Genomic DNA, 26,309 nt, shown 5'->3' with positions numbered 1-26,309 from the left:
AGGGGCTAAACATACTAGTGTAGATGTTCCCATGCCCAGCCAAGCAGGAACATCTAGACAGCTATTTTTAGCCCTTCAGCGTGAGCCCAAGTCAGTTGACCTGGGCTCTGAGACTTGCTGCCCCAGGTCTTTTATTACAGTGTAGTCCTGTCCTTAGTAGCCCTGTGTCTCCAGCACACCCCTTATTCTCCTGTAATGACTTGGGCCCTTGGATGTGTCAAGTCTGATCCTTGTTTTCAGCGGCAGACAGGATATTGTGGGAACACCCAAATGCAGTTCCTTTTGCCAAAATAAACCCAAGTCTGCCAGTGAAGTGACCCTGACTAAGTCAGAGCCTGAGACAGAAACGAACATGTGATTAACAAAGCAGAACAGGGTGGTTGTTTTGTTGTTGTTGTTAGTGTTGTGAAACTGTCCTGTAAGATTCTTCTGGTGTGTTTGATTGAATATGTGAACTTGGTTTTGACCTCATGGGGCCCTGGGCCCCAGTACTGCTTCCTGCTCTACCCAGCCCCACACTTAGTATTGTGTTTGATGGTTTAACTGGAATAAACTGGCCTCATGTAGGCTGAAAAATAGGCAGGCTGCTAATAGGAGATACTTAATGCAACCACCACAGCAAAGATTGGGGTGAGGAAATACAGTGCTGATGGCTGTGGGCAGCAGCCCAGGGTTGATGGTTAAAGCGGGGTCCCTTTGCTGAACATTAATTTCATGCTTTTGAAACAGGAAAGAAGCAAACCTTTTCTAAAAATTGTGATTTTTTTTCCTTCTCTTCTGTTCCTATTCCATGTACTCTTCCTGCAGCCTAGGAAGGAGGGCAGTGTAGCTTCCTGGGACAGTTTGGGGGCCGCTTGATGAATGGGGCCCCTAACTTGTAGGGTCTGGCATTCCTTGGACTCCAGAGTTGTGCGGGATCTGTGTACCGTATCACCACTGTCAATAATGCCCTTGCTAGATTGTTCAGGACACACTGTTGGGTAGAGTGCCTGTTAGTAAGGAAGAGAGTGCATTGCAATGCAGGGAGCATTCATTAACTCCCAAGGCCCGCCCAGGGTCTGCATCATGCAGATACTTCCCATTAATAAAATCAGATGCCAAAGTGAGAACTTGAAAACCTTTCTTGTTGTTGGAGACTTGTGCTCCCATCCTTTTAAGTCCCAATTCCGACAGTAGTTAATGGCTTCATTCAATGGCCAGTTCCTTCTGTGCACTCCACAGCGGCCTGTCACAGCTATTGGTTTTGCCACAGATTTGTTCACTTTTTTTCATCTGAGTGAAAAGATGAGAATATTAGATGGGGATGTGTATGGGGCAGGGGTGTGCATGGGGAGGGAAGTATATAGGAAATGGAGTATGTCTGTTCAGTGTAGCCAAGTGTATTCAAATGCACAATTTTCCTATTTATTCACTTCCTTCTCCCCCTTAGGACGTCACTGCCCTGCATCAGCATTTTAGAAGGATTAACCGGCACTTCTCTGTGTGATCTGAATGGGTATGGACTAAGTGAGCATGTGTGGAGAGAGTTGTTTGCTTCTGTGTTAAGTAGCTTGGGTCTTTCAGGGAGAAGGAAAGCACAGATTTATCTTTGGGGGAGGGAGCCAAGCAGGAGAATGACAGTTCAGATCAGAGCAGTTATTAGAAAGGAAAATGAACTCTTGGCACATGCAGGTGATAGTGACAGATTGTTGCATTGTACATGTTCTCAAGCCAATATCTGCCAGAGGCTAGAGCACAGTGGTCTAAAATCAGTTCTCTCTCCTGTCAAAAGGTTCGTGTTGTCCTCTGCCCCGCCGAGCTCAAATGCCCATAAGCCAGAGCTATAGCCTTCACACAAAAGGAGAATGGCTGTCCCAAATTATTTAACTGCTCAGCTGAAACCTAAGATATTAGATAGGTGGAAGTGGTTGTGGGACCTAACCCAGAGATTAGCATTTGTAAAGCAGGAGGTAGGTTACCAACCTCATCAGAACAGTCACTGGTGGGGAAGGGCAGACATAGCATTCGTTCAGAATCTCATATCTTCTTCTAACATCTATTTAGGACTCTTCCTTAGGATAAGGAATGTTTCCTGGGGATTTGGCCACTTCATCCAGAAACCATTGCCCATTCAGAAATCTGTGATCAGAAGTAGCACAGAGCGACTGAGACCAATAATGGAAGCTGGCAGTGGCTTGGCATTTGAATGGGAGACCGAATTACTGTACTTGCCATATGGGATGGGTAGAAAGCTCGGGCTCAGAGAGAGGATTTGCTGCTTTCATTAATTGTGGGCCACTTGTTACCCTGCCCCTCTTTTTAGAGAAGAGGCACGCTCACCTCCCACAACTGTGTGGGTACTGGAGGTACCTGATTGACACATGGGGGTGGGGGGGAAGGCACTGAGTGATAGTCAGAAACCTGACCTTTTAGAATCTGTTCTGTCTCATTTTAGTGCCAGTGGTGGGGGAGGGTTTAGGGATTAGGGTTTTGGAGGGGGTTGGGCAGGTGTTAACCAGAAATGTAGAGGTAGCACCAAAAATTCTCTGAAATCTAAAAATCTTAGTCTGCTTTTTGGCTTTTCTTAAGTCAAGGCCTAAGTATGTTTGAAGCACTTTGAAGATGCAAAGCAATAGGAGCGCTGAGTACTCTTATTGCCTCTTTTTAAAAGTTCCATTTGGAAAGGGAAAGATGTATCCATTTCAGACCAGTGGCTATTCCTTATCTCCTTTCCACAGCTGCCATCCAGCCCTTGGCTTCCCTTCTATGGTTGTAGGGTGGGTTTGCCATTTCAGGCATCCCAGGTGAAGAAGGGTACAATGAAGGAGGGGAGGAGACTTTAAAACTCCACATCCACCTTCAGAACACATTTTCCCCCACCACTTGCTGTATACAGGGGAATTATTAGGTTCTGTTCCCATGTTCAGTAGTCTCAGTTTTCAGAGATGGCTGAGATGTGATCCAATAGGTTTCTTCCATCTCTAGTTTTGGAGACATCTTTTTAGTTCCCTTTTTTGGACAAATTGCACTTTAGGAGCTTATTGGGGATGGGAGGCATGTGTACCTCTTTGGCGTAGGGATAACCCAACAGCTGTTTTCAGTGGCTGGACTCTTCCAGTGGGTTATTGTCTCACCTCACATCCAACAGAACAGGTGCAAAGGAACTTGCTTTAAAAAAATCACAAAGTTTAGGCTAAAAAAAAAAATCTATATTGAACATTTTAGCTGGCTATGTAGAGCGTTTTACTTAGTAGCAGGCACCTGAGTTTGGAGAAACCCCAATCCTCCCAGCTTTTCAGCACTGACCTTCTTTCCCATGCTTCTGCACTGCTTGATCTAGGTTCTTCTAAGACTGTTGTGTGACTTTACTGCCTATTTTATATGCTTGTTTTCCACGAAGGATGGGGTTGGGGAAGGTTACTTTATTTTTATTCTTGGCATGATAGAGCACCTGAGTCTTTGCACAAGAAAGCTTCCTTTGCACAGAATGAGCTAGCTTTTGTACAGACTAACTGAATGTATTTGGGCAGAGGGGGCTGAGGGAACGAATCAATTCCAAACAAACAAACAAACGACCCCTAAGTATAATGCCTTTTCAGAGTGAGTGCTTGTTGTAAATGGAGATTGTAATACAAATGGGAGGACAAGTCTAGTTACAATTTGATGCAAAGTGTGGTTTTATTTTTGTACTGATATGGATAAGAGACTGTACAGCATCTATTTATTTAGATGATTTATGTGGTAAATGTTGCAAAGTTATTAAAATTAAATATGAGAACTGACATTTAACTAATGGCTTGTTTCTGTGTTGTCATTTTCCCCCTTAATCCTGCAGTTCCATTCTTTCTATTTTTGCTGACCTCTTGGCATATGGGATGAATGTGCAGTAGTGCTATTGGCTTAGGAGAGATGGAAATCATGTGTATGATGAACAGGGCAGAGGGATCATGTTTAGTAAGGGCATTCTCTGACCCCACCTCTTAATGGACCATCTCAAGCAGGTTAGGTTTTTTAAATTAATTTTAAAAATGGAAAGTGAGTTTTAGCTGACCTCTCAAGATCCCTTTCAGTCCTATATTGCTGTTATTCTATACAACACAGAATGCACCTGCTGGGCACCCAAAAGTAAATCCATAGTCTTTGCTTCCAAATGTTCTGTGCACACACTACTTTAGGATTGACTGGATTCCAGATTGCTAGGATAGAGAGGGAGATTGTGATTTTTCTTCCCCCTCTCTAGCTGTTTCTGGAGAAAAGCCTGAAGTGGCCTTAAAACTGCTTAATCAGTGGAAGCTGCTGGCGAGGGGGCTCTCTAAAAATGCAGGACCTCGAGAGGTCATTTGCATTGTTTGAGGCTAGGACTATCTCTGCTTCTTTGTACATTGAGGTGAAACGCACTCACCTACTGTACTGGTCTACAGTTTTTGTACCAATATAATTATGTCACTTAAGTGTGTGAATCTGTGTTAAATTATATGGTACAACTCTGAGCATGAATGCAATTATACTCGCATAAAGATACGTATATGGCAAAGTTTATTCGCCTTCCCATATGGGAATAAGCTATAGGAGTATAGCACGCTCAGCAGCTATAACTACATCCACATTAGTGGCTGTTACTGCTTTACCAATAGTGGTATAGTTATAGCAGTACAACTGGGTGTAGATAAGCCCTAATTCTGAGCACTCTATTGATTTCAAACAGAATAGTGAGTGTAAAGAGCAGATGGGACCTAATTGTGCTTCGAGAATCAAACTGGAACCTTGGCTAGTTCATGGGAACATGGTTAGGTCTCACCTGCTGTGTGTGCAGTAGTAAAATGGTCTTTAACTATGAGAAAAGGACAATGAGAAAGGGACTGGGTCAGACCAGTGGTCCATGTAGTGTAGCATTCTGGCCCTGGCAGTGGCCAGCACTAGCTGCTGCTTCAGGAGAAAGGGCAAGAAATCCTGCGGTGGGTGTTATAAGATAACCTGATCTCAGGGAAACTTTCTTCCTAACCCCCATTCTTCAGAGGGCAGCTTATGTCCTGAAACATGGGGGTTTCTATCCCTTCCCAACTGTGTTTTGGTTCTTTGATGCCTTACTTACAACTTGGGCTAGTCTTGTTATCTGGAGCGGGATACAGACCTTTCCTGACCAATGTGCTGCCAGCAGGTCCCTCTAACTGCACTGATGGGATGGACAGGGACTGTCCATGCACCTGCCCCCCGGGAGCTGGGATCTCTTGGTGGGAGGGCAGCCTCATTAGCAACCAGTTCACAGCAGCCAGGAGCTACGGTGACAAGATGTCCTAATTTTTGGGTCTTTTTCTTATATAGGCTCCTATTACCCCCATCCCCATTTTTCATATTTGCTGTCTGGTCACGGTACCAGGAACAGAAGGACGGGGGGCTGTATATCTAAACTGTCCCTCCTCTCAGCGCGTTTACAGTCCAAGACCCTGTGCTTTGCCCTGCTCTTTGCACCCCCGGGGCCTCTTCCCCGGCCCTGCGCTTTGCAGCCCAAGCAGCCGCCTCGCTCCCTGCAGCCCGCGCGCGCGCACAGTGCCTTTAAGAGCCCGCGCGCCTGCGCCCTCCACCTCCTCCTTTTTCCTAGCAACCGCCGCTGGGGAGACCCTGGTAACGGTGCACGGGGAAAGGGGAGAAAGAGAGGAGGGAGGTCACGTGCTGCCGCGCGGCCGGAGAGCGGGCGCGAGCGTGCGCGAGCCGGTGTAGCCCTAGTAGCGGCGGCGGCAGCTTGAGAAGGGGGAGGGAAGGAGGGAGAAGCGGGCGGGATTATTATGGGCTGTGGGTGCTGCTGCTGAGCAAGATGGAGCTGTCTGCAGTGGGGGAGCGAGTGTTCGCGGCCGAGTCCATCATCAAGCGGCGGATCCGAAAGGTGAGCAGCGGCCCAGCCTGGCCCCGGCCCCCCGCTGCTTGGGTCTGTTGCAATGGCCATTTCGCTAATCCTCCCTCTCTCCCTCTCCTCTCCCCTCCTCATCTGTGTTTTGCAGGGGCGCATCGAGTACCTGGTGAAGTGGAAAGGCTGGGCCATCAAGTGAGTTGTTTGAGTATTTTTCCGTGTGTGTGTGTGTGTGTGTATAAAGGGTTCGTCCCCAAGTCTGCTCAGAGATATTATGCATCCCTTTTCCATGCACGCAAACTGTACTCTGGGGTTGCCTCCTCTCCCCCCCTCCCTCCCCCATTCTCCTCTTTTATGCGGGTATTCCTGTTTTGGTTATTTTGTTGTGCCTTGGCAGGTACAGCACTTGGGAACCTGAAGAGAACATCCTGGACTCTCGTCTTATTGCAGCCTTTGAGCAGAAGTGAGTTTAATAAGGGAAAGCACATTTGTTTATTTGACATCCGAGCTAGCAAACATCATAATAATAATGTGTATGTGTGTGTGTGTGTGTATTTTTTTTTTAAAGAAAAAGTTTAACTTTCTAAAATTTAACTCCCAAAAGGGAACGAGAGCGTGAGCTGTATGGGCCCAAGAAGAGAGGACCCAAGCCTAAAACTTTCCTCCTGAAGGTAACTCTTATTTAAATAACTTAGGCCCTGTTAGATGTACCCAAAATCCCGCTGCCTGTCAACCATTGGACGTACTTAACTCTCAAATGACTTGGGCCTCCATTAGTCTGGGGATCTGGTGCAACTAAATAAAAGGGGGGGACTAGTAGTAAGTGCGTGAGATGCTGCTTGGAGTAGGGAGGGGTTATCACCAATGGGATAATAAAAGCTGAGGTGTATTTGCACGTATTTGTGGAGATGTTCTCTTTTTGTCAGTCTTCTTCTCTCCTCACCTCCCATCCACTCCCAGATGTTTGTCCCCACCTACCTGCTCTCTCTCCCCACCACAGTGGTATTTCATTCATTTCCCCCCCTGCCCTTTGGTCTGTATGTGATAATATAGCAGCATGCTTAGTGGCTATGAAAAGGTTTTGTAGTACTTTTTTAAAGATATGACAAGGGTCCTGCTGCTGCCTCCCCTCCTCTTCACACATCAGTATGCTAGATGCCCCCAGGTGCTAGCTATATTGGCGGTCCTTTGAGGCTTGCTGCTTGTTCTGGAATTTTTAGAACAACTCTACCTCTTCATAGCATAGTTAAAGACTCCACTTCGTCCCCAATGACAGTGTTGTGTTCATATTTGTTTCTTCATGCATAGTCATGTTTTGTCTCACAGGGAAGACCTTAAAAAAGAAAAAAGGGCGGAGTCCCCAGTTTTCTCCTTTTAAAATCTGGTGATGGTGACCTTTGTAGCAGAAGTTAAGTTTTTTCCTGTAAGAGTTATATTCTGCCATATTCTGCTCTCTGACTGACACTCTGCAGACAAATTTATTGCATTATTGCTTCCCTAACAATCTCAGTCCTGGATGATAATGAATGGATACATAAATAAATACATCCAGTATATTTAAGACAAATTTGTGTGAGGAGTCAGGAATTTCTCAGTTCTGGTCTAATCCGATACCCAGATGCTATGGAGATGGGTGGTTTAGTAATGTATCTAATACTCCTGTCTCAAGCATTGACTCATTCTGTGGGTTTGGGCAAGTGACTTTACGTTTTTGTCTGCTTTCCCCATCTGTAAAATGGGGTTAATACTTTGCTCTCCTGCCTGACAGAGGTGTTGAGAGGCTTCACATCTTCAAAGCTCTGTTGAAACATCAGTGAAGCGCTAAGTGGCAGCACTCAAAGTTCTGTGCAGTAGGACAGTGGTTCTCAAACGGGGGTATGCGCATTCCTGGGGGTTCTCAGAGGTCTTCCAGGGAGTACATCAACTCCTCTAAATATTTGTCTAGTTTTACAACGGGCTACATGAAAAGCACTAGTGAAGTCAGTACAAACTAAAATTTCATACAGAGCAGTATAAACAAGTCATTGTCTATCTACTATACACTGAAATGTAAGTAGGATATATTCCAATTGATTTATTTTATAATTGTGTGGTAAAAATGAGAATGTAAGCAATTTTTCAGTAATAGTGGCTGTGACACTCTTGTATTTTTATGTCTGATTTTGTAAGGAAGTAGTTTTTAAGTGAGGTGAAACTTGGGGGTACACAAGACAAATCAGACTCCTACAACGTGTACAGTATTCTGGAAAGTTGAGAACCACTGCAATAGGATGCCCCCTGTTATCTGCTTTGGAAAGATGCAGCATATGGGAGAACTGCAGAAATAGTTTTAAAATTGTGGGGAGAATCTTCCTGGGGTTTTCTGGATGCCCTGGTAAAAATTGGGGAGCTCTTTGGAAATTTTTAGGAAGCACTGGTGGTGATTGGAACATCCTTCCTCCCCACACACACACACACACACACGTACCCCTTGCCTACATTGTCTTGCCTTAATTAAAAACTGAAAATGATAAAAATCTGTTTGCTTTCCCCACTAATGGGTCTTTCTTTTTACTCTTCACTCAGTGAAACTGAACTAGTCAGTTTCACTCTATAGTCAGTTTTTATCTCTGATGCTTATGCTTTAGATCTTCTTGCATTTGGGAGTCCAATAATGCAGAGGAAAGCTTAAGGTGACACCACTGACTTAAAGATAACACTTCTGCTTGAATTTTTTTAACCTCCTATTACATGTAGCACTTGAAATCTGAAAAGAAACATTCTAAATTTTGCTGCTTTAGTCAAATACTCAATGTAAATAATCAGTTTCCTTGAATGGTCAGTTGGTTTCCTCTTCTGTCTGTATGGGACACAGCAACATGGAAGGGAAACATTTCATTAAAAAAATTAAATGTGTAATATTATATATAGCAAAATGTGATTGTAAAGTCACAAAAAGCTGGCAGGGCATATCAGAAACGGGTACAGATTATGAATCTACCTTACTTCTAACTTACTGACTACATTGATTAGATTTCTAGTTAATTGTTTTCTATTTTAAAAAAATATTGGGGGTGGGGGACACAAATCATTGACTCTTCAAGAGGTAAGCATTCCTATAATTTCTTAAACACCACCACCACTAACAATATTCCTTCACTAGTGTCTTGACTTGCCTTAATTCTTTTCCTCCCCAACTCTTGAAATCTACTTGACTGTTACTGAAAACCTCCGACTTGTGCTTATAGCTAGCTTGACACACTGGAGAAGAGGGTGAAGTGTGGAACAAAAAATCACCACTGGTAGGTTGATGCCTCGCTGTGGGGAGCACTGAGTAGGGCAGTAGCTGCTGGTGTCTCCCTCTGGGGAGGGGATCTGGCGAGATGAGGTGTTGCTGGTTTCTTTGACGTCTAATTCAGCCCTAAAAATAACACTCCAGACTAGACAGCAAGAAATAACTCTCTTTTGGTTTAGTACCATCTGAACTTGTCCAAACTTTTTGAGGAAACTTTGCAATGTGATTTCAGTTAGAAAATCAATACAAAGGACTGAAGAGCCACTTTTCGCTGAAGTCCTATCTTTGTGTCTGCCAAAGCCAAGGTTTTGACTCCTGTTAATCCTGCAGAACTGATGCCACTACAGGAGGAGAAGTAGGGTTCTGTTCTGTCTCACACATTAAACGTGTTGTCAGTTCTTTTGACTGCAGAATCTCTTGCCGATGAGGACTTCTGAAGCATGTGGGAGAAACTTGACTCTTGGGTCCTCGGGGAAGTTTGCAGAGCTGGCAGTTAGAACAATATTCTTTTTGACTTGCAAACTCAACCGATTAGAACTGGAAGGTATGGAGATTAAATACAGAACCAAACCATGACTGGTTTTAAAAGGCTAGCGTGCACTCGTAATGAATGGTTTCATATATAATGTTTCTGACCAAGATTTTCAAATGTGGTGTTTAAAGTTAGGCTTGTAAATCCATATTACAGCATCTAAATAAGTGGCCTGATTTGAAATTCCGTTTGCTTATTTATTTAGTTACCTTAATACTGATTTTGAGCCAGATTTACAAAGGAATTACTCTTTGATTTGAGTTATGTGCCTAATCTGTTTGGGCACTTCTAAAAATCCCACTAGTCAGGCTTCCAATGCTTGGCTTTTCTATTGGATCACTAAGGGATATCACACTTGTGTTTGTGATATCACTAACAAGCTCTTGCATCCTGGATGGCAGGACTGAAAGTGTGGGCTTCAGCTGCAGTATTTTGGGGAGGAGGTTTGGTTGTATTCCCTGGATTTTTGAGTCAAACTTTCCCATGGATGAAGAGCTCAATCCCAGAGGACGAGTTCATTTGCAAGGGGGATCATGGTATGCAATAGCCTGTGAGACTAACTTATGGAAAACATAAGTTGTTGCTTTGGGAGGGGAATTTGGAGTGGCTGATGTAGGACAATCCTTTCCAACCTATATTAATGTGACATCTGTGATGAACCTTGTCTGTAGCAGGTTCCTTGAGGGTTTAGAAATGTATAGATAAGAAATAACAATAAGATTCAGTCTGGGGAAAAATGGAAGCTTTTGCAGGGTAATAGAGACACATTAACTGTCCCCCACACACACTTCACATGCAACTTTTGTCTTCCTTTCCCACCTCCCTGGGATACTTCTTTCCTCACAGCTTTGTTGGCTTGGGAAATTCAGGGGTCACATGCAACTCCTTAAGGTCAGGCATGTGCTATTGGAGGACATGCCCCTGACCCTCCTGCTCAGCTTGCAGAGATCTCTCTTCTCAGTCACTCTAAATAATAAGGTGAAGATTGGAGGGTGTTAATGTAGGAAGAAGTAGTAATCGAGAGTGTGCAGTAATAGACTGCACTTGCCCTGCACAATAAGGGATTTCCCTCTTGCTGCTTGCAAGACCTAATTTAGTCTGTAAACTGAAGTGGAGGGAGGCGCAACATGGTGTTAAGCAACTTTCCCCCTCAAACTCCGCATTTGATCTCCCTGTTCATAAATTACCCCTCAGCAGGTTGAAATTGAAATCTGTTCCCTCATAGCATTCATTCTCCTCCAATGGGAAAACACAGTTTATGGTAGGGTTGCTTAGGAGCACAGCTTGCTGTTGCTCTGTCAGCTGAAGGTTGCAGAACAGACAGGCAGTAAAACAAGGCAGAATGCTAGGCCAAGAGGTGAAAGTGGAAATAAGGGCTCTTAAAATATATTATTTGAGGGGGGAGTACAAGACAAAGCAGATGCACTAATAAACAAGGAGGGAATCATGTAAATACATCAGAGCTACTGAAATGTTTTAGTTTGAATCAAAGCAAGAAAAGAATTGCATCCAAGGTCTTTATTACTTCCTATTTGTAGTTATTGACATAAATTAGTTAAAGTAAGATTTGTAGGGAACTCGAATATATACTTATCACCCTGTCTTCAGTATGTGTGTCCTAGAGTGTGAAGGAAAGGAACTGATGACATTATTTGTTAGGTCACTAGCAATAATTATTTAAAATAGAACAGAAATAGGGAGGTGCTAGGGGATGAGAATTCATTAGGGGGCTGAGCAAATGTGATACAGATTTCCAAAAGAAGGGAAAAAAGTGATCCTAGCAATTACTGTGCTGTAAGCCAACCTTCATTCTCTGTTAAACGAGAACAAAATCTCTAGATGTTTGCAGACTGTTTCATCTTGGTGAAAACTGAACCATGATCAGTAAACAGGGTATTCTATGTACAGCACTGAGCACATCTTCCACATTAAAGTCACAAAGGTACAGACAGTTCCTGCTCCAAGGAATTTACCATCTGAAGGAGGCATTTAAGATGCATTTGTGAAGTTCAGAGAAAGGATCGACTTTTATTGTCTTAAACTATGAACCCTTACAATTCATGTGCACCATAGAAGAATTAAACCTTTAGCGGGGAGAAGTGTGTTTCTTGCTGAGATTTGAGTGGAAAGAAGACTTTGTAAACTGGGATTGGCAGGTAGTTCCAGGTATAGAGGGAAGCAGGCACATGGCCAGGAGTGGAAAGAGAAAATGAATGGGTCAGCAAAACTATCAACTTTCAGGGGGAAGAGAGGAGCATTTGTAAATGATATCTGACAAACTTGATCATGTATTTGGTAGAATTACTGGACTAGTGGCTGGAGGGAACACAGTAGTTGGGACATCCGGATGTTTGCTAAAGCATTTGATATTGTTTCTTGAAACTTTACTTGAAAAATGAATTCAAGCTGACTTGGGTACGTGTACTCTAACATGAATTGCTAAGCATTGCAAAGAATGTAAGCAATGATTAACAGCATCATGTTGAGTTGGAGGGAGTGTTAGGTTCCATTTTAGTCTGTTTGTTGTAAATCTATTAGAGGAGAAAACCAGCATGTTTATTCCATTCATAGGATAGTAAAATACAAGGTGTCGTGAGGGAAGGGAAATAAAATATGGGCAGGAAATAAGAAATGGATTCAACCAGGGAAAATGCAGACAAGTGCTTCGGGGATAGGAAGTAATCTGGGACACAAGTATTCAGTGAGCAAAAGAAACTTTGAGAGCAGCAATACTTTTAAAAGAGAGAGACACACATACCGTGGTGTGATAGTGAAAAGCAAATCACACATCAGATTAGTATGATGTAGTGGCAGAAAAGACAAGGGGTTTTATGAATTTTCTGTGCAGAGTGAGTCATGCCAGCTATCATGGAGTTAATAATCCCTCATTGTACGGTTTCAGTTCACTTGGAATAAGATATATCATTCACTGCACCACACCACACAACTAGATAATCCCAAACTGGAGGAAGTTCAGAGAAGAGCAATAAAAATGTTTGAGGGGCTGTGATAATGATGTGTGAGACAGGACACGGATTCAAAGTAAAATATCGACCAGAATAATTTGATTAAAAGATGTCTGAAGAGAACCACAACCATCTGTATGTATTTAAATGGTGAGGAAAAGAGCGAGGATTTATTCGGGTTCAAAAAGCGATTGAAACGGGTCGGCAACCTTTCAGACGTGGTGTGCTGAGTCTTTATTTATTCACTCTAATTTAAGGTTTCCTGTGCCATTAATACATTTTAACATTTTTACAAGGTCTCTTCCTATAAGTCTATAATATATAACTAAACTATTGTTGTATGTAAAGTAAATAAGGTTTTTAAAATATTTAAGAAGCTTCATTTAAAATTAAATTAAAATGCAGAGTCCTCCGGACCAGTGGCCAGGACCCGGGCAATGTGAGGGCCACTGAAAATCAGCTCAAGTGCCGTCTTCGGCACACGTGCCATAGGTTGCTTACTCCTGTACTAGACTGTAGGCTCTTTGGGTTAGGAATCTGAATATCTGTGCTGTAAGGCACATAGGGCATGGGATAATGGATGAATCTGAGCCAAAAAGAAACTCTGGATGCGTATTAGGACGTCATGCTTGACAGTGAAATCCGTTAGGATTTGTCTGTGCTAGAGATTTTTAACTTTTGCTGAGGATAAACACGCGTGTGGCCTGGAATAAACATTTGGGGAGTGTCCACACTGGCCTTACAAACACATTAACCACCTTGAGTTATTTGACAATCATTTAACTCCAGATATAAAACGTCTAGCGTAGATGAGCCTTTAGACTGTGAAATGATTTCCAGATGAAGCAGTAGGAGCCCCCATCCATCACTGGAGCTGTTTACATCTAGACTAGACAAAGCACTGGAGATCTTACTGTAGGGAATAGCCTTGTATTATCCAGAGATGAGCTACGTGGCCTCAAGTCTCCAGTCCCAACTTCTCCCATTGTGTGGCAGGGCTGCTTGAGAGGTTTGGGGCTTCCTGCAGCTTGCGCTCTTGTCATAACTTGGGATTGAAGTGGGCAGGGTGAGGGCAGTTAGCAGGAGTGGAATCTTTTGGGATCAGATATAAGGAGTTGGAGTGAGTTCATAGGCCCCATCTTGGTTCCTCGCTTCGATGACTTTTAAAGTGCTGCTCTTAAGTTTCTGAGTGTTTTCTCCCCATTCCCATGATGAGAGCTATAGGTCTAGTACAAGCTGCGTGATCGCAGAGGAAATAATAGTGCAGCTTAAAACCTTAGCTCCCCAGAACCTGTCCTGAGCTCACTCTGTGAGAGTGAGAGTCAGGAGGACGAGGTGAGATAGTGGATGTTGTATCCTAGGGACTGCAGTTCTCACTGTGGTCACTAGATGGTACAAGAATCATTTGATTCTAAGTTGGCAAGGCAATAATGAGTGTGGGGCCAAATGGTCTGGTTACTTCTGGCCAGGGCTGCGTTTTGGGGACAAGGGAATTATAGAGTGACTCTGTTTGAGATGAGGGAGATTCTGTTTCAATGGGGTAGGGGCATCTTATCCTTGCAGGGCGCCATTTAAAGCGTGACTCTGCTCTGAAAAGCAAGTGTAAAATTACCCTGTAGGGTTCCGTGTTTGTTATCTCGAGCTCAGACTATCTCAATTTACAAATGAAAATGTAATTAGCTCCCTGCAGACAATCCTGTTGCTGATGCACGAGCCAGCGTAAGTTCTAGCTCACTCTCCCAGAGATGTTGTGGCTCTACAGGACTAAGAAGAACTAAAAACGTTTGTCCCAAACGTTAGCAGATGTGACTCCTGATACATTTATTGCGGAGGAGTGGGGAAAGCAGCTCTCTCTTTTCTCTGAGAAAAGCAGGTGCTTCTTCTACACTTTCACTATTTAATCCGTCACGTTGAACAAATATCTCATCTGAAGGAGCAGGACAAGTCTGGACACGTTTTTAGGGGGAGAATAAGAACAGAGGAATTGCATCGGAACCTGGGGGTGGAATAAGAACATAAGAATTGCATCGGGAACTAATATAGACCCTAGGTCAGGGGTAGTTAATTATTTTTTTGTCAAGGTCCAGACTCCAGAGGGAATTTTTCACACCACAGTAACAATAATGATGATAAGTAAGTAAAAAGATTTTTGCAGTCTCTTCAAAAGCATCTGATGGGAAATACAACCTAGATGGAGCTACTATAAGGTGGATGCATAACTGATTGGACAACTGTTCCCAGAGAGTAGTTATCAGTGGTTCACAGTCAAGCTGGAATGGCAGATCAAGTGGGGTCCCGCAGGGATCGGTCCTGGGTCCGGTTCTGTTCAATATATTAATGATTTCGATAATGGCATAGAGAGTACACTTATAAAGTTTGCAGATGATACGAAGCTTGGAGGGGTTGTAAGTGCTTTGGAGAAAAAGATTAAAAGTCAAAATCATCTGGACAAACTGGAGAAATGGTCTGAAGTAAATAGGATGAAATTCAATAAGGACAAATGCAAAGTACTCCACTTAGGAAGGAACAATCAGTTGTACACATACAAAATGGGAAATTACTGCCTAGAAAGAAGTACTGTGGAAAGGGGTCCAGAGTCATAGTGGATCACAAGTTAAATATGAGTCAACAGTGAAACACTGTTGCAAAACAAGCAAACATTCTGGGTTGTATTAGCAGGAGTGTTGCAAGCAAGACATGAGAAGTAATTCTTCCGCTCTGCTGTGCTCTGAATAGGCCTTAACTGGAGTACTATGTCCAGTTCTGGGGGCCACATTTCAGGAAAGATGTGGACAAACTGGAGAAAGTCCAGAGAAGAGGAACAAAAATGAATAAAGATCTAAAAAGCATGACCTATGAGGGAAGATTGAAAAACATGGGTTTGTTTAGTTTGGAGAAGACTGAGGGGGGGGGACATTAGTTTTCAAGTATATAAAAGGTTGTTACAAGGAGAAGGCAGGTAAATTGTTCTCATTTACGTCTGAGGATAGGACAAGAAGCAATTAACTTAAATTGCAGCAAGAGTGGTTTAGGTTGGACATTAGGAAAAACTTCCTGACTGTCAGGGTGGTTAAGCACTGGAGTAAATTGCCTAGGGAAGTTGTGGAATCTCTTAAAAATCTCCAGTGACAGAACAGGTTAGACAAAAAACTGTCAGAGATGGTCTATACTTAGTTCTGCCTTGAGTACAGGGGAATAGACTACAAGACCTCTCGTGGTCCCTTCCACTCCCATGATTCTATGTCCAGTATCTTTTTGTACCTTGAATTTGAGACTTTCCTCTCACAGTATCCATCAGACCACAACCTTCTCCATCAACCCTTCCTAAAGATCCATTTCTCCCATGACATCTGCAAGAAATTAACCAACTAATTGTCTGTATGGGACTTTGTTTGTTTGCTTTATTCCTCTCCCCTATCCTTTGTCTTGTTTCTTCTAGATTGGGAGATCATGGACACAGTCCCTGTTCCCTGCATTCAGACAGTGCCTAGCATGCTTTGGGGTTTTTACTCACCCTAAATAAACTTTTTGGTGCTCAGCCCCACCAACAACCACCATATGCTTATTAGGATGATTCGCCCCTTCTCCTGGTGACAGGGTATAGCAACAATTGAGTGTAGCTTTAGATTCTCTGGCACTAGGCTCCCTGGGCACATTCCTTTGTGCTTCTCTTTCAGGGGATCATGTAAAAAGCGGGAGGTCAAGGAAATGCTTGTCCATGCAGTTCCGCTGTAGCGCTTCGTGAGGGTGCTACTTATGACGACAGGAGTGCTTCTCCTGTCAGCGTAGGTACTCCACCTCCTCAAGAGATGGTGGCTTTGTCTACAGGCGAAGCCCTCCCATAGACGTAGCACTGTCTACACATGGGGTAAGGTCGGTATAACTGCATCACTCAGGTGAGGATTTTCCACACCCCTGAGCGACGTAGTTCTGCTGACGTAAATCCGTAGTGTAGACCTAGTCTCAGACTCCCTCAAAGTGCAGTCCTTGGTAAGCCCTAGAACCTGACTGGCTCACCTGCGCAAACTTCCCTTGTTTGTGGAGGAGCCATTCGTGGTGATTGATAGTAACAGTCTGCAGACGACATCTGCTGTTCCTTTCCCATGGCTCTGAGTTTCTTGATTGGTGGTTTTCATTGCTGCTGAACACACACCAGCAGGTCGTTTTTCTCATTTGTCAAAGATGATGCAAGTGTCAGAGCTGCCATCTTGGCTGATGCATTGGGGATTGAACAGAGAACTTCTGGAGCTAAAGCAGGAGCTGCTACCGCTTGAACTAAAGAGCCAAGGCTCCATAGCTAGGGGCTGTAACAGGCACTGAGAGGGACTTCTGGCAGACATTCACCACTGGGTTATCTTAGTACAGTGGTCCCCAATGCGGTGCCTGTGGGCGCCGCGGCGCCCGCGGGGGCATCTTAATCCACCCACGTCCTGGCCCCCGGAAGAGCACCCGCTGAAATGCCGCCGAATTTCAGCGGCATTTCGGCGGGGACGCCTCTCGCTGACGCTGCTAGTCGCTGACAAGTGACGTCATCGAGAGACGTCGCTCCCAAATTTTGGCGGGGACACCTCTCGGTGACGTTGCTTGTTGACGGCAAGCGGCGTCATTGAGAGGTGGCATTTCGGCGGGTGCTCCACTGCCGCAATGGTCCTTCGGCTGGCGCCCACCAGCCAAAAAAATTGGGGACCACTGCCTTAGTACTAGGGTCCTGTGCGTTTATTTCTTCATTTAAATATTATTTTGTATACAAACGAGGTGTAGCTCTCTGGTTCCTGACAGGGTGCTTCTAATGTGGTCTTGTCACCCCAAGCTGAGGTGCCCCCGATTCAAGGCCTGGCATATCTCAGGTCATCTCTGACTCTATTCTTCTCTCTCCTCCCCCACCGCAGGCTCGGGCCCAGGCGGAGGCCCTTCACATTGGGGATGTACACTTTTCTGTCAAGCCTGGCTCTAGCACCTCATCGCCCAAGCTGCACTCCAGCGCCGCAGTACACCGGCTCAAGAAAGACATCCGGCGATGCCATCGCATGTCCCGGCGCCCCTTGCCCCGCCCAGACCCCCAGAACAGCGGGGGTGTGGGTGGGGGGGCTGGCATACGTCCTCCAGTCTCGCCCTTCTCTGAGACTGTCCGTATCATCAACCGCAAGGTGAAGCCTCGTGAGCCCAAACGCAGCCGCATCATCCTCAACCTCAAGGTTATTGACAAGGGTGGAAAGGCCGCGAGTGGAGGAGGGGGCTTGGCCCGGCCAAAGATCCCCTCACGAAACCGTGTCATTGGCAAGAGTAAGAAGTTCAGCGAGAGCATCCTCCGCACCCAGATCCGCCACATGAAGTTCGGCACCTTCTCACTGTACAACAAGCCGTCCGCTGCACCAGCCACATCCCTGGAGGGCAAGATGGAGGCAGGGGGCTCACAAGGTGCCTCCTGCGGGCTGATCATAGGCTCTACCCCTTACGATGCCCGCAGCTCCAGCTCATCAGGCTGCCCCTCTCCTACTCCTCATTCTTCCTCCGACCCAGACGATTCTCCCCCAAAGCTGCTTCCCGAGACCCTGAGCCCTGCCATCCCTGACTGGCGAGAGTCGGAGGTCCTGGACCTTTCGATCCCACCAGAATCAGCGGCCACCAGCAAGCGCTCTCCCCCTGGGGGATGTGCTGGGGGCCAGACACCCTCATCATCCCTTTCCTCTTCTGACCCAGAGCAGGAGGCTGGCGACTGGCGCCCCGAGATGTCCCCCTGCTCCAACGTGGTGGTCACGGATGTCACCAGCAATCTCCTGACCGTCACCATCAAGGAGTTCTGCAACGCAGAGGATTTCGAGAAGGTTGCAGCGGGTGGAGGAGGCAGCAAGTGAGAAGTTGGCTTCCTGCTTTGGGGGGGGAAGGGGAGGCTCTGCTGGAAGAAGTCCTGGTGTGAATGGCTGTGGTTAGTTTTCTCCTACTCTCCCCCTCCCCTTCCCTGGTTCTTTTTCTTTCTGCTCAGAGACTGGGGTAGGAGTTGGAGGGCCGAGGTGTCTGAAGTTCCCAGATGTGTCAGCTGCGAGGGGTTGGGCTGGGGAATGATCATTTGTCTTCAAAGAACATGTTGTCAAAGTAGTATGGAGCCTGGGCGACAATGGAGTGTGTGTGTGTGTGTTGGGGCTGGGTGGGGAAGGATCCCCCCATCTTTTCTGAAGAAATGGGGGAGCTCCTGCTACTGGAGAGATGGATAAGGCACTTGAAAGGGGCTGTGCGCCCCCCACCTTCCCCCTCTGCCCTGCACTGTGTACACACTCCTCCACTTCTCCAGTTCTTCACCCTGCCTTCTCCCAGGGCAGCTCTGACCCTCTTTCTCTGTGGCATGGGTTTGCTGTCTCTTATGATCCAGCTTACAGCCAGAGCTACTGATCTCTGGGAGAGGGACACTATCGTGGGGGGGTGGGGGGCGGGACCAGAAGGTCAAGCATCAGGGCTAGAACGAGATTGCAGCAGAGCCCGAGTAGGGGGTTGCACCCCTACAGCACGTGCCCCCGGCTCACTTCCTTCTTGCTTTTACTAGTGGTGCTAACTTGGCAGTTGTATGGGCACTTTGAGACCACCTGGGCCCTTCCTCCTCCCATCTGCTCCTTCCCTTCCAGATCTTCCAGTCTGCTCAGCTTTCTTGGGCCTGTCACTTCCAGCCTGGATTTTTCTTCTCGTGTTCATCATTTGCACTCGCTCGGGTCTGAGACATGCCGTACCCTTCCTAAGCCTTTTCTAATGGAAGTGGGAAAGCCACACACCCGTCCATCAATTCAGGAGGAGCAATGGCATGGCTTGCATGACATTACCCCAGTCAGATGAGGTCGGCAAGTCGTACCTCCCAGGGAAGATATAAGCCTCCTTGTCTCCACTGAATCGCTTCACAGGCCTTGTGTGTGCGAAGGAAGATCTGCTACTCTTCCTGCTCGGTTTCATCTCTTTCTGGTGGGTGGGTTGGAGAGAGTTCACCACAACCATTTCCAGGATCTGAAATTGCCTCTACAATTGTCAACCAAAGGTGCTAAGAACCTGTTGTAAGAATTACCGTGTCTTACATTTAGTGTGTGTATGTGTGTGTGTGCGCGCCTGCCTGCCTCTCCTTCCCCTGCCCCCCCACCCCACCCTACCCCCAACTCCTTGGTTTTACATGTTCAGTGTGAAATTGGATCTGGAATGGCCCCCACCCTCTGTAATTGGAAGCAGGCGAAGGTATGGCTTTCTCCATTTCCTTCAGACATGCTCTTAATGTCCAAAGTGCAAAAGCGCTCTTCTTTGCCATTCCATGGCTTGTTTGATTCTATGTCAGTGCTGAGCTTTGTGGCTAGATATCCCTCCCTCATTTACCCACTCCACTGTTGCTGAATCTGTGAAACAATGAGGTGTGGGGAAGAGAGGCTGTTACATTCAGTCTAAATTAGTGTTGCAGTGAGTGTCTGCCTTGATTCCATGACTATGGGGGAAAATGGGTGGGGGCGGGAGGGGTGTTGCCTGTTGTGGGATCCATAATAAATATGCCTACAGGTGTGCGTGTACTGGGTGGAGTAGAGACGAACTCAGCTCTAAGGACTTCTCTCTAACACACACACACACAGCCACCAAAATAACTAAATTGGGTGGACTTCACCCCTTTTTTTGTTTTGCCTGCAAACACCCTGGATTTGAAGGGTATGTCTACACTACAAGCACTACGGCTGTTGCCACTGTAGCGTAGACACTTGCTATAGTGATAGAAGGGGTTTTTCTGTCGATGTAAAACCACCTCTTCAAGGGGCGGTGCTTGGTTGAAAGAATTCTTTCACTGACCTGGCTGCGCCTACAGTGGAGGTTAGATTGACCTAAGTACATTGCACGGGGAACAACATTTTTCACAGCCTTAAGCAATGTGTGGCTAGTTCGATCTAATTTTTAGATGTAGACCAGCCTTAAAACTCACCTATTGCAAAATAAATGTCCACACAGAGACTTGCATCAAAATATTAAAAAGGTGCGAATTCAAAATTCCAGTTTGTGTGTAGCCAATCTGAGAGATGATCCTACTTGTGGTTAGTTGTATTCCCACACAACCACAACAACACCCCCCCCACACACACACACACATAAAACTGCCCATCCTTTGTGGGTTTTTTAAACAAAACTTAAAATCCAGCAGAATATTTCAAAACCAGTTACAGGGTGGGGGAGACTTCCCCATTCATTTATCAGTCCAAGGCTTCCTGTAATTTGTTGGATATGTACGTGTGTATGTGAATTAATACCTGCCTGTGGTCTTTGTTTTGCATCTTTCCTTCACCTTGCACATGCAGGGTTCTCTTATTTCATGGTAACTTATTCCAGTGGCTGCAGCTTCAGAAGAAAGCAGGCTGGGGAGATGTGGGAGATCTATGTTGGGAGAATAACAAGGAGACTTGTGTTAGAGAGATGATTTTTAAAAGGAATTAATTTATGAGGCTGCAAGATAAGAGGAACTATTTTACCAAGTAGATGCATGCCAACCAGTCACTTTTTTATTTTTAGGTTGCTTGGTTACTCTTGGCGTGTATGTGATGGCGTTCTTGTTTCGTGGTAATAAAGTTCAGAAATATTTGAAAAGTTTAAGCGGGGAAAAAAGGGAACTTTAATAGGAAACTCTTGACATGTTTTAGCCAAGAAATGTTCACTTGGCAGAGGTGGTGGTTTTTTTTTCCCCCTCTCTTGATGTCTGTCTGATGTTCCTGGATTTTTTTTCATAATGAGGGGTTTTCACCTTCCTCTGGAGCATTGACAGGAGGATTGCATGGGGGCTTGGTGACCCTTCTTCCTGGAATTATAAAGAGGAGAGAGGGGCACTGGGCTTTGGAGGAACTTGTATCGTAGATCATCTCTCTGTAGGAAGGAAGTGCAATCCAGTCAGGGGAAGTAGCTTGACTGTTTGCGTCACCACCCTCCTGGGTGGGTCACCTGTGGGGATTGAACCCTGAACCTCTGGATCTAAAAGCATGAGTCTCTCTTGCTTGAGCTAAAGACCAGGCAGTAGTAGTCTCATAAATATTTGTGTGGTCCAGCCACTAGAGGCTGGCAAAACCCCACACTGGTATGAATGTGGGGACGCTCACCTTCCATTTCCGATTTATTTTTCCTCCCTCTCTACTGGAAGATAAAGGGGAGGTCCCATCCATGCTTTCAGAGAGGGCATAGGGTTGGAGGGAGTATTCAAAAGCATTCCCCCCAAACCAGGGAAACAGTCTTTGTCTGTGCCATGTTTATTCTCTTGTTGTTGTTTTTAGAGGAGATTTTATGATGGAAAGTGGAAAAAGTGAAATGAATAGTTTTGCAAAAAAAAAAAAGAAAAGAAAAAAGAAAAAAGTTTTTAAAAAATGAAATTTCTATGGGGGAGAGAGTTTAAAAATGAATAATAAATGCAGTGATTGCACAAACTGTAGTGATATTAGATGGTTCTTAGAGAAAGGAGTATTTTGTAGTGTTGAATTATGTGTCTGGGATGGTATTTGGCTCACTTGAACTGGAGGAGGGTGTCCTTGGGGTAACCAACAATTTCTGATTTGAAGAGGCAAGTCCTGTTTTGGAGAAAACCCATATAATTTACCCTTCTCTTCCCCACTTCCCCAAAAGTTGGAGTGAGTTCCATCCAACAGCACTACCATTCCCCTTCCCCACCCCCTCTCCAGAAATTAGATGGAGGCTCTGTATTTTTCTCCCCTTCACAGGTACAGTGGTGCCAAAATTGTTGCAGAATGGTAAATCCTGACCTGATGGGGTCTGGGCCAGGCTGGTAAAATGGAAATGGCACGTGAGTGGAGCTGCTGAGATCTCAGATTGGCTTTCACCTTTCTTGCCAGATAACCACCCCAAGAGCAGAATAAATGCTCACTTAGAACAAGGCAGTGCTCCCTTCCTTGTCTATCAGCTCACTGATTTCAGTGCTTAGTGGAAATGACATTTTAAATATAGAATTTCCCACAGCAGAACCCGATGTAGCCCAGTCTAGTCTGGCAATGGCCACTACCAGAACTTCAGAGGAAGGCAGAAACCCCGAAGTGTACCTGAAGCTTTGGACAAGTGGGGAGCACCCTCTCCTTGGGAAGGCTGGGGTGTATTGAGTGCATGTTGGGGTAAGAGCCAGGGTGGCATTGGTGGGTTTTTACTAGAGCAGGATTGTTTTCTTCTGGACTGGGGGGTGTGTGTGTGTGTGTGTGTGTGTGTGTGTGTGTGTGTGTGTGTGTGTGTGTGTGTGTGTGTGTGTGTGTGTGTGTGTGTGTGTGTGTGTGTGTGTGTGTGTGTGTGTGAATGTCCCATAATGGTGGAGGGAGCTTTCCCAGCCAAGGCTGCACTGTGTCTCTTTGCTGCATATTGTTCATCTGCTGTGTTGGGGTGACTGTAGGAAAGAGGATGGGAACCAGACATTGGTGTCTGAATGTAATAAGTTACTAGATATGGGACTCTAAAATGTCTGTATTGTCAGGGTCTCTTCTGCACATTTTGGGTAAAAACAAAACAAAACTATCTCTTCTGTGCTGTTCTTGGGAACTCATTTTCTCCACTCTTCACCCCTAAGCTCTGCCAGTGCTCCTCTGTCCTGACCTACAGCTTCAGTTCTGAACTGAGCATATATACTAATCTTCCGCCTTTGCCCAACACGCCGTTCTGGTCTTTCTCAATGAAGCTAGCATATGGGCATGGAGCTGACAAGGATACAAAGCCTTTGCAGGATGGGAGGATGTATGTAGGCCCAGTGGGGAGTTCTGCCTTCTAATTTTAGGTGAGCCACTAACTTGCTGTGTATTTTCAGGGAGTGGGGGAGTGTCTCCGCATCTCCTGTACTTCAGTCACCCTTCTCCTCCCACCCCAGCTGGGATGGAGGTAAGGTACTCTCCATCCTTTACCAAATGGGTACTGTCTGAGCTGAGTCTTCCTGGGGAGTTAAATCCCTTTCATCGCCTCTGCTGTTAAGGGAAGTTTCAGGCGCTTTGCAATATTCCCAACAGTCAGTCTAACTTCCTTCATGGACCTGACAGTACTGGGGATGGAGAGTGGGAACTCCCTGTGGATATCCAAGCTAAAGCGCAGGTTGGGGTGGGGAGCAACAGTGCTGGCAGGGAGTCATTCCCCCGCCCTCTACACCACATCAACAGTGGTATCTGTGGATGTGGTATGACGGGGAGAGGAGAGGGTATTGTAGCCAACTGGGGTGGCCCTTCTCGCCACCAGGAATGGGTGTCTGGCTAAGTGCTCCATGTCCCTTTGGAGGAGTTCTTGTCCGTCCCCCATCCCCACACCTCTAACTCTGAGGCCTTGCACTGTTTGGCCTGGTGTATCCTTTGCTGCAGTGTTGCTTGCTTTGCTGCTTTTTGGATTGCCCAATAATCATGCAAGAGCTGGGATCTTATTTACTTTTTATATGAATATATATATATATATAAAATAATCCCCCACGTAATCCGTCCCAATCCTTATATCAAACGTGTCATAGTTCAGAGGGTTTCTCTTGGGGCTGGGAGCTAGGCATTCCTGGGTTCTTTTGATTTCCTGTGGCCTTGTGCAAGTTGCTTCTCTGTCCTTTGCCTCCGTTCCCCTGTCTGTACCATGGGGACAATGCCCAGAGGATGCTGGGAGGCTAAATTTAGTAATGTGCGTATAGAGCTATAGAAGGGCTGAGTATTGCTTCAGAACCAACTCATTTCTTCCCAGATATTTTATAAATTCCTTTCATTGTCACTCTGGCTTTGAACGAGAGACCGTTTTGGCCCTCCTCCAAAAGTCCAATGTGTACATTTCTGAGGAGCAGAATCTCTCATCTCCTTGTCCCAATCGTTATTTTTCCATTTGCCACGTAACCTCCCCAGGTCAGTTATCCAACATCAGATCTGGGCATCCCTGCTGCTCCTAGTCGCCCCTCCCCCACAGTGAGGCAGTTGTGTTGACACTATGTGGTCATATATGCTCACTATAACATGCTATACACTTCCAGGGTTGAGATGGCCCTCATTGGTTTGGAAGTAGTGGGGACTTGCTGGTTCCTTTTCCCCCCTCCTCTCCCCACTCAACATCTCAGTCAGGTAACAAAGGAAGATACCAGTTTTTCCAGGGTTGTACCTCTAGCAGTTCTTCTGTCCTTCCCACCTTCTGCTGCCTAGCACTGGATGAAACCCTACAGGGCCATCCAAAGTTCTGTCTTAGATGCAGAACTGCATCCAAGACATGCTTTCCACCCTAACAGGACACCTCCATCCGTTAGGGATGTTCCACGCATGTCCCTCAAGGGGGTGCTGTCTGGGATTTTCTGCGGAGACATCATGTTCAGTCTAGGGGGAGTGGAGTGCCCCACTTTGCCCTCTCTGGCCAATCTAAAACTGGTATGGGGAAGAGGGTATTGAGATATGACTGCAACAGGGGAAATAGTGTGAAAAAGGCAGAGGAAAGAGACAGGGTGATACCCCAAAGGAAAGCATCAGTAAGAGAAATCCGATGTGATCTTAAATATTGGCAGTGGTGGGTGATTCAAAAGAAATTAATTTGATGGGGTGGCAATGGCAGGTTAAGTAATGTAAACATTAATCCCTATATTAACTAAAACCCCATGATGCCCTGATTCAGCAAAGCATTGAAGCACATGCTTAAATCCATCCCTGTTCAGGAAAGCACTTAAAGCATGCACAAAACTTTAAAGCGGATGGTTATGGATCTAAGTAGTTTTCTGAATTGGGGCCTCCTACAGGAAACGTATCTGTTTAAATCCAAGTACATTTTCCCCATTATTGCAGTTTTCTTCTTTGCACTTCTGCTAGGACAGTGAAAATAGCTTGGTCAGTATCACATCCTGGTTTCCCAGGAGTAGCCCTGACTCTTTCAGTGCAGCAGGGGCAGATGGGTTTCCTTGTTGGGGAGGGGGAAGGAAACTTCATTCAAGTTCTGAAAATAAATAAATAAATTTACCATTATATTTTTTAAAATCTAAATTTTGGAGCTAAACTACTTGCCATGTCCCTCTTCCCTTCTTAACAGTTCAGGATTCTAATTTAAAAAAAAAAAATGTTTGATGGAAAATTGCAAGGTGGTCGTGGGAAATCTGGGCTTGCCCATCTGCCTCTTCTCTCCACCTCCCCAGGTGCCAAGCTGAGGCCCAGATCCTGCAAACTTTTTCAAGTACTTAACTTTAAGCAGGCGAGTAGTTCCCTTGAGGTCTAAAAGTACTTGGGTGCTTCAAGCTAAGCATGTGCATAAGTCTTTGCAGGATAAGGGCTTTTCTCTTTATCCCAGAGAGAGATTTTGATGTAATTTCTATAATGGTGATGGTCCTGATGCAACCCATGTACCCTCCCTACCCCACCCCACACTTGGCATACAGGGTATGGCTACCCTCTAAGCTGGTTGTGTGATCCCAGCTCGAGGAGACATTCACACTACTTCTTATTGAGCTACACACTAAAAACAGTGTAACTGTGGCCGTGCGAACTGTAGGACAAGTTAGCCACTCTGGGGTCTCAGACGGGCATGTACTTGGGGCAACTAGCCCTACCTGCGGCTTGTGCCACTATGGCTGCATCCTGTTTTTAGTATGCAAGGTCAGTGAGAGCTGGGGTAAGTATGTCCCCTCAAGCTGGGAATCACACACTCGCAGCCAACTGGAGACATACCCAGAGAGGGGAGGTGGTGACTCTTTTTAATTTAAAATAAACCTAAATATCTTGTAACTTTTTTATTTTGAAAAATGCATTT

General features: G+C 45.5%; 1 protein-coding gene across 4 annotated transcripts in view; it reads left to right on the top strand.

Moving 5' to 3' along the window:
- The first annotated feature begins 4,654 nt into the window (after window positions 1-4,654).
- Window positions 4,655-26,309, top strand: part of CBX6 (chromobox 6) — a 65,004-nt gene continuing 43,349 nt past the window's right edge. For 2 of the 4 annotated variants that reach the window (XM_030546497.1, XM_030546503.1), the window contains exons 1-5: window positions 4,657-5,860; window positions 5,976-6,019; window positions 6,222-6,287; window positions 6,429-6,495; window positions 17,486-18,447. In XM_030546497.1, the coding sequence (XP_030402357.1) occupies window positions 5,792-5,860; window positions 5,976-6,019; window positions 6,222-6,287; window positions 6,429-6,495; window positions 17,486-18,447 (1,208 nt within the window). In that variant the 5' untranslated portion in view covers window positions 4,657-5,791. Of the gene's footprint in view, window positions 5,861-5,975; window positions 6,020-6,221; window positions 6,288-6,428; window positions 6,496-17,485; window positions 18,448-26,309 lie in introns of all 4 variants that reach the window. The other 2 variants (XM_030546508.1, XM_030546493.1) reach the window with 2 other exon arrangements.

The sequence above is a fragment of the Gopherus evgoodei genome, chromosome 1 (assembly GCF_007399415.2).
Source record: "Gopherus evgoodei ecotype Sinaloan lineage chromosome 1, rGopEvg1_v1.p, whole genome shotgun sequence".
In the NCBI taxonomy this organism is placed as follows: Eukaryota; Metazoa; Chordata; order Testudines; family Testudinidae; genus Gopherus; species Gopherus evgoodei.
The sequence above is the reverse complement of the archived record's forward strand: the minus strand, read 5'-3'. Positions and strand labels throughout refer to the sequence as shown.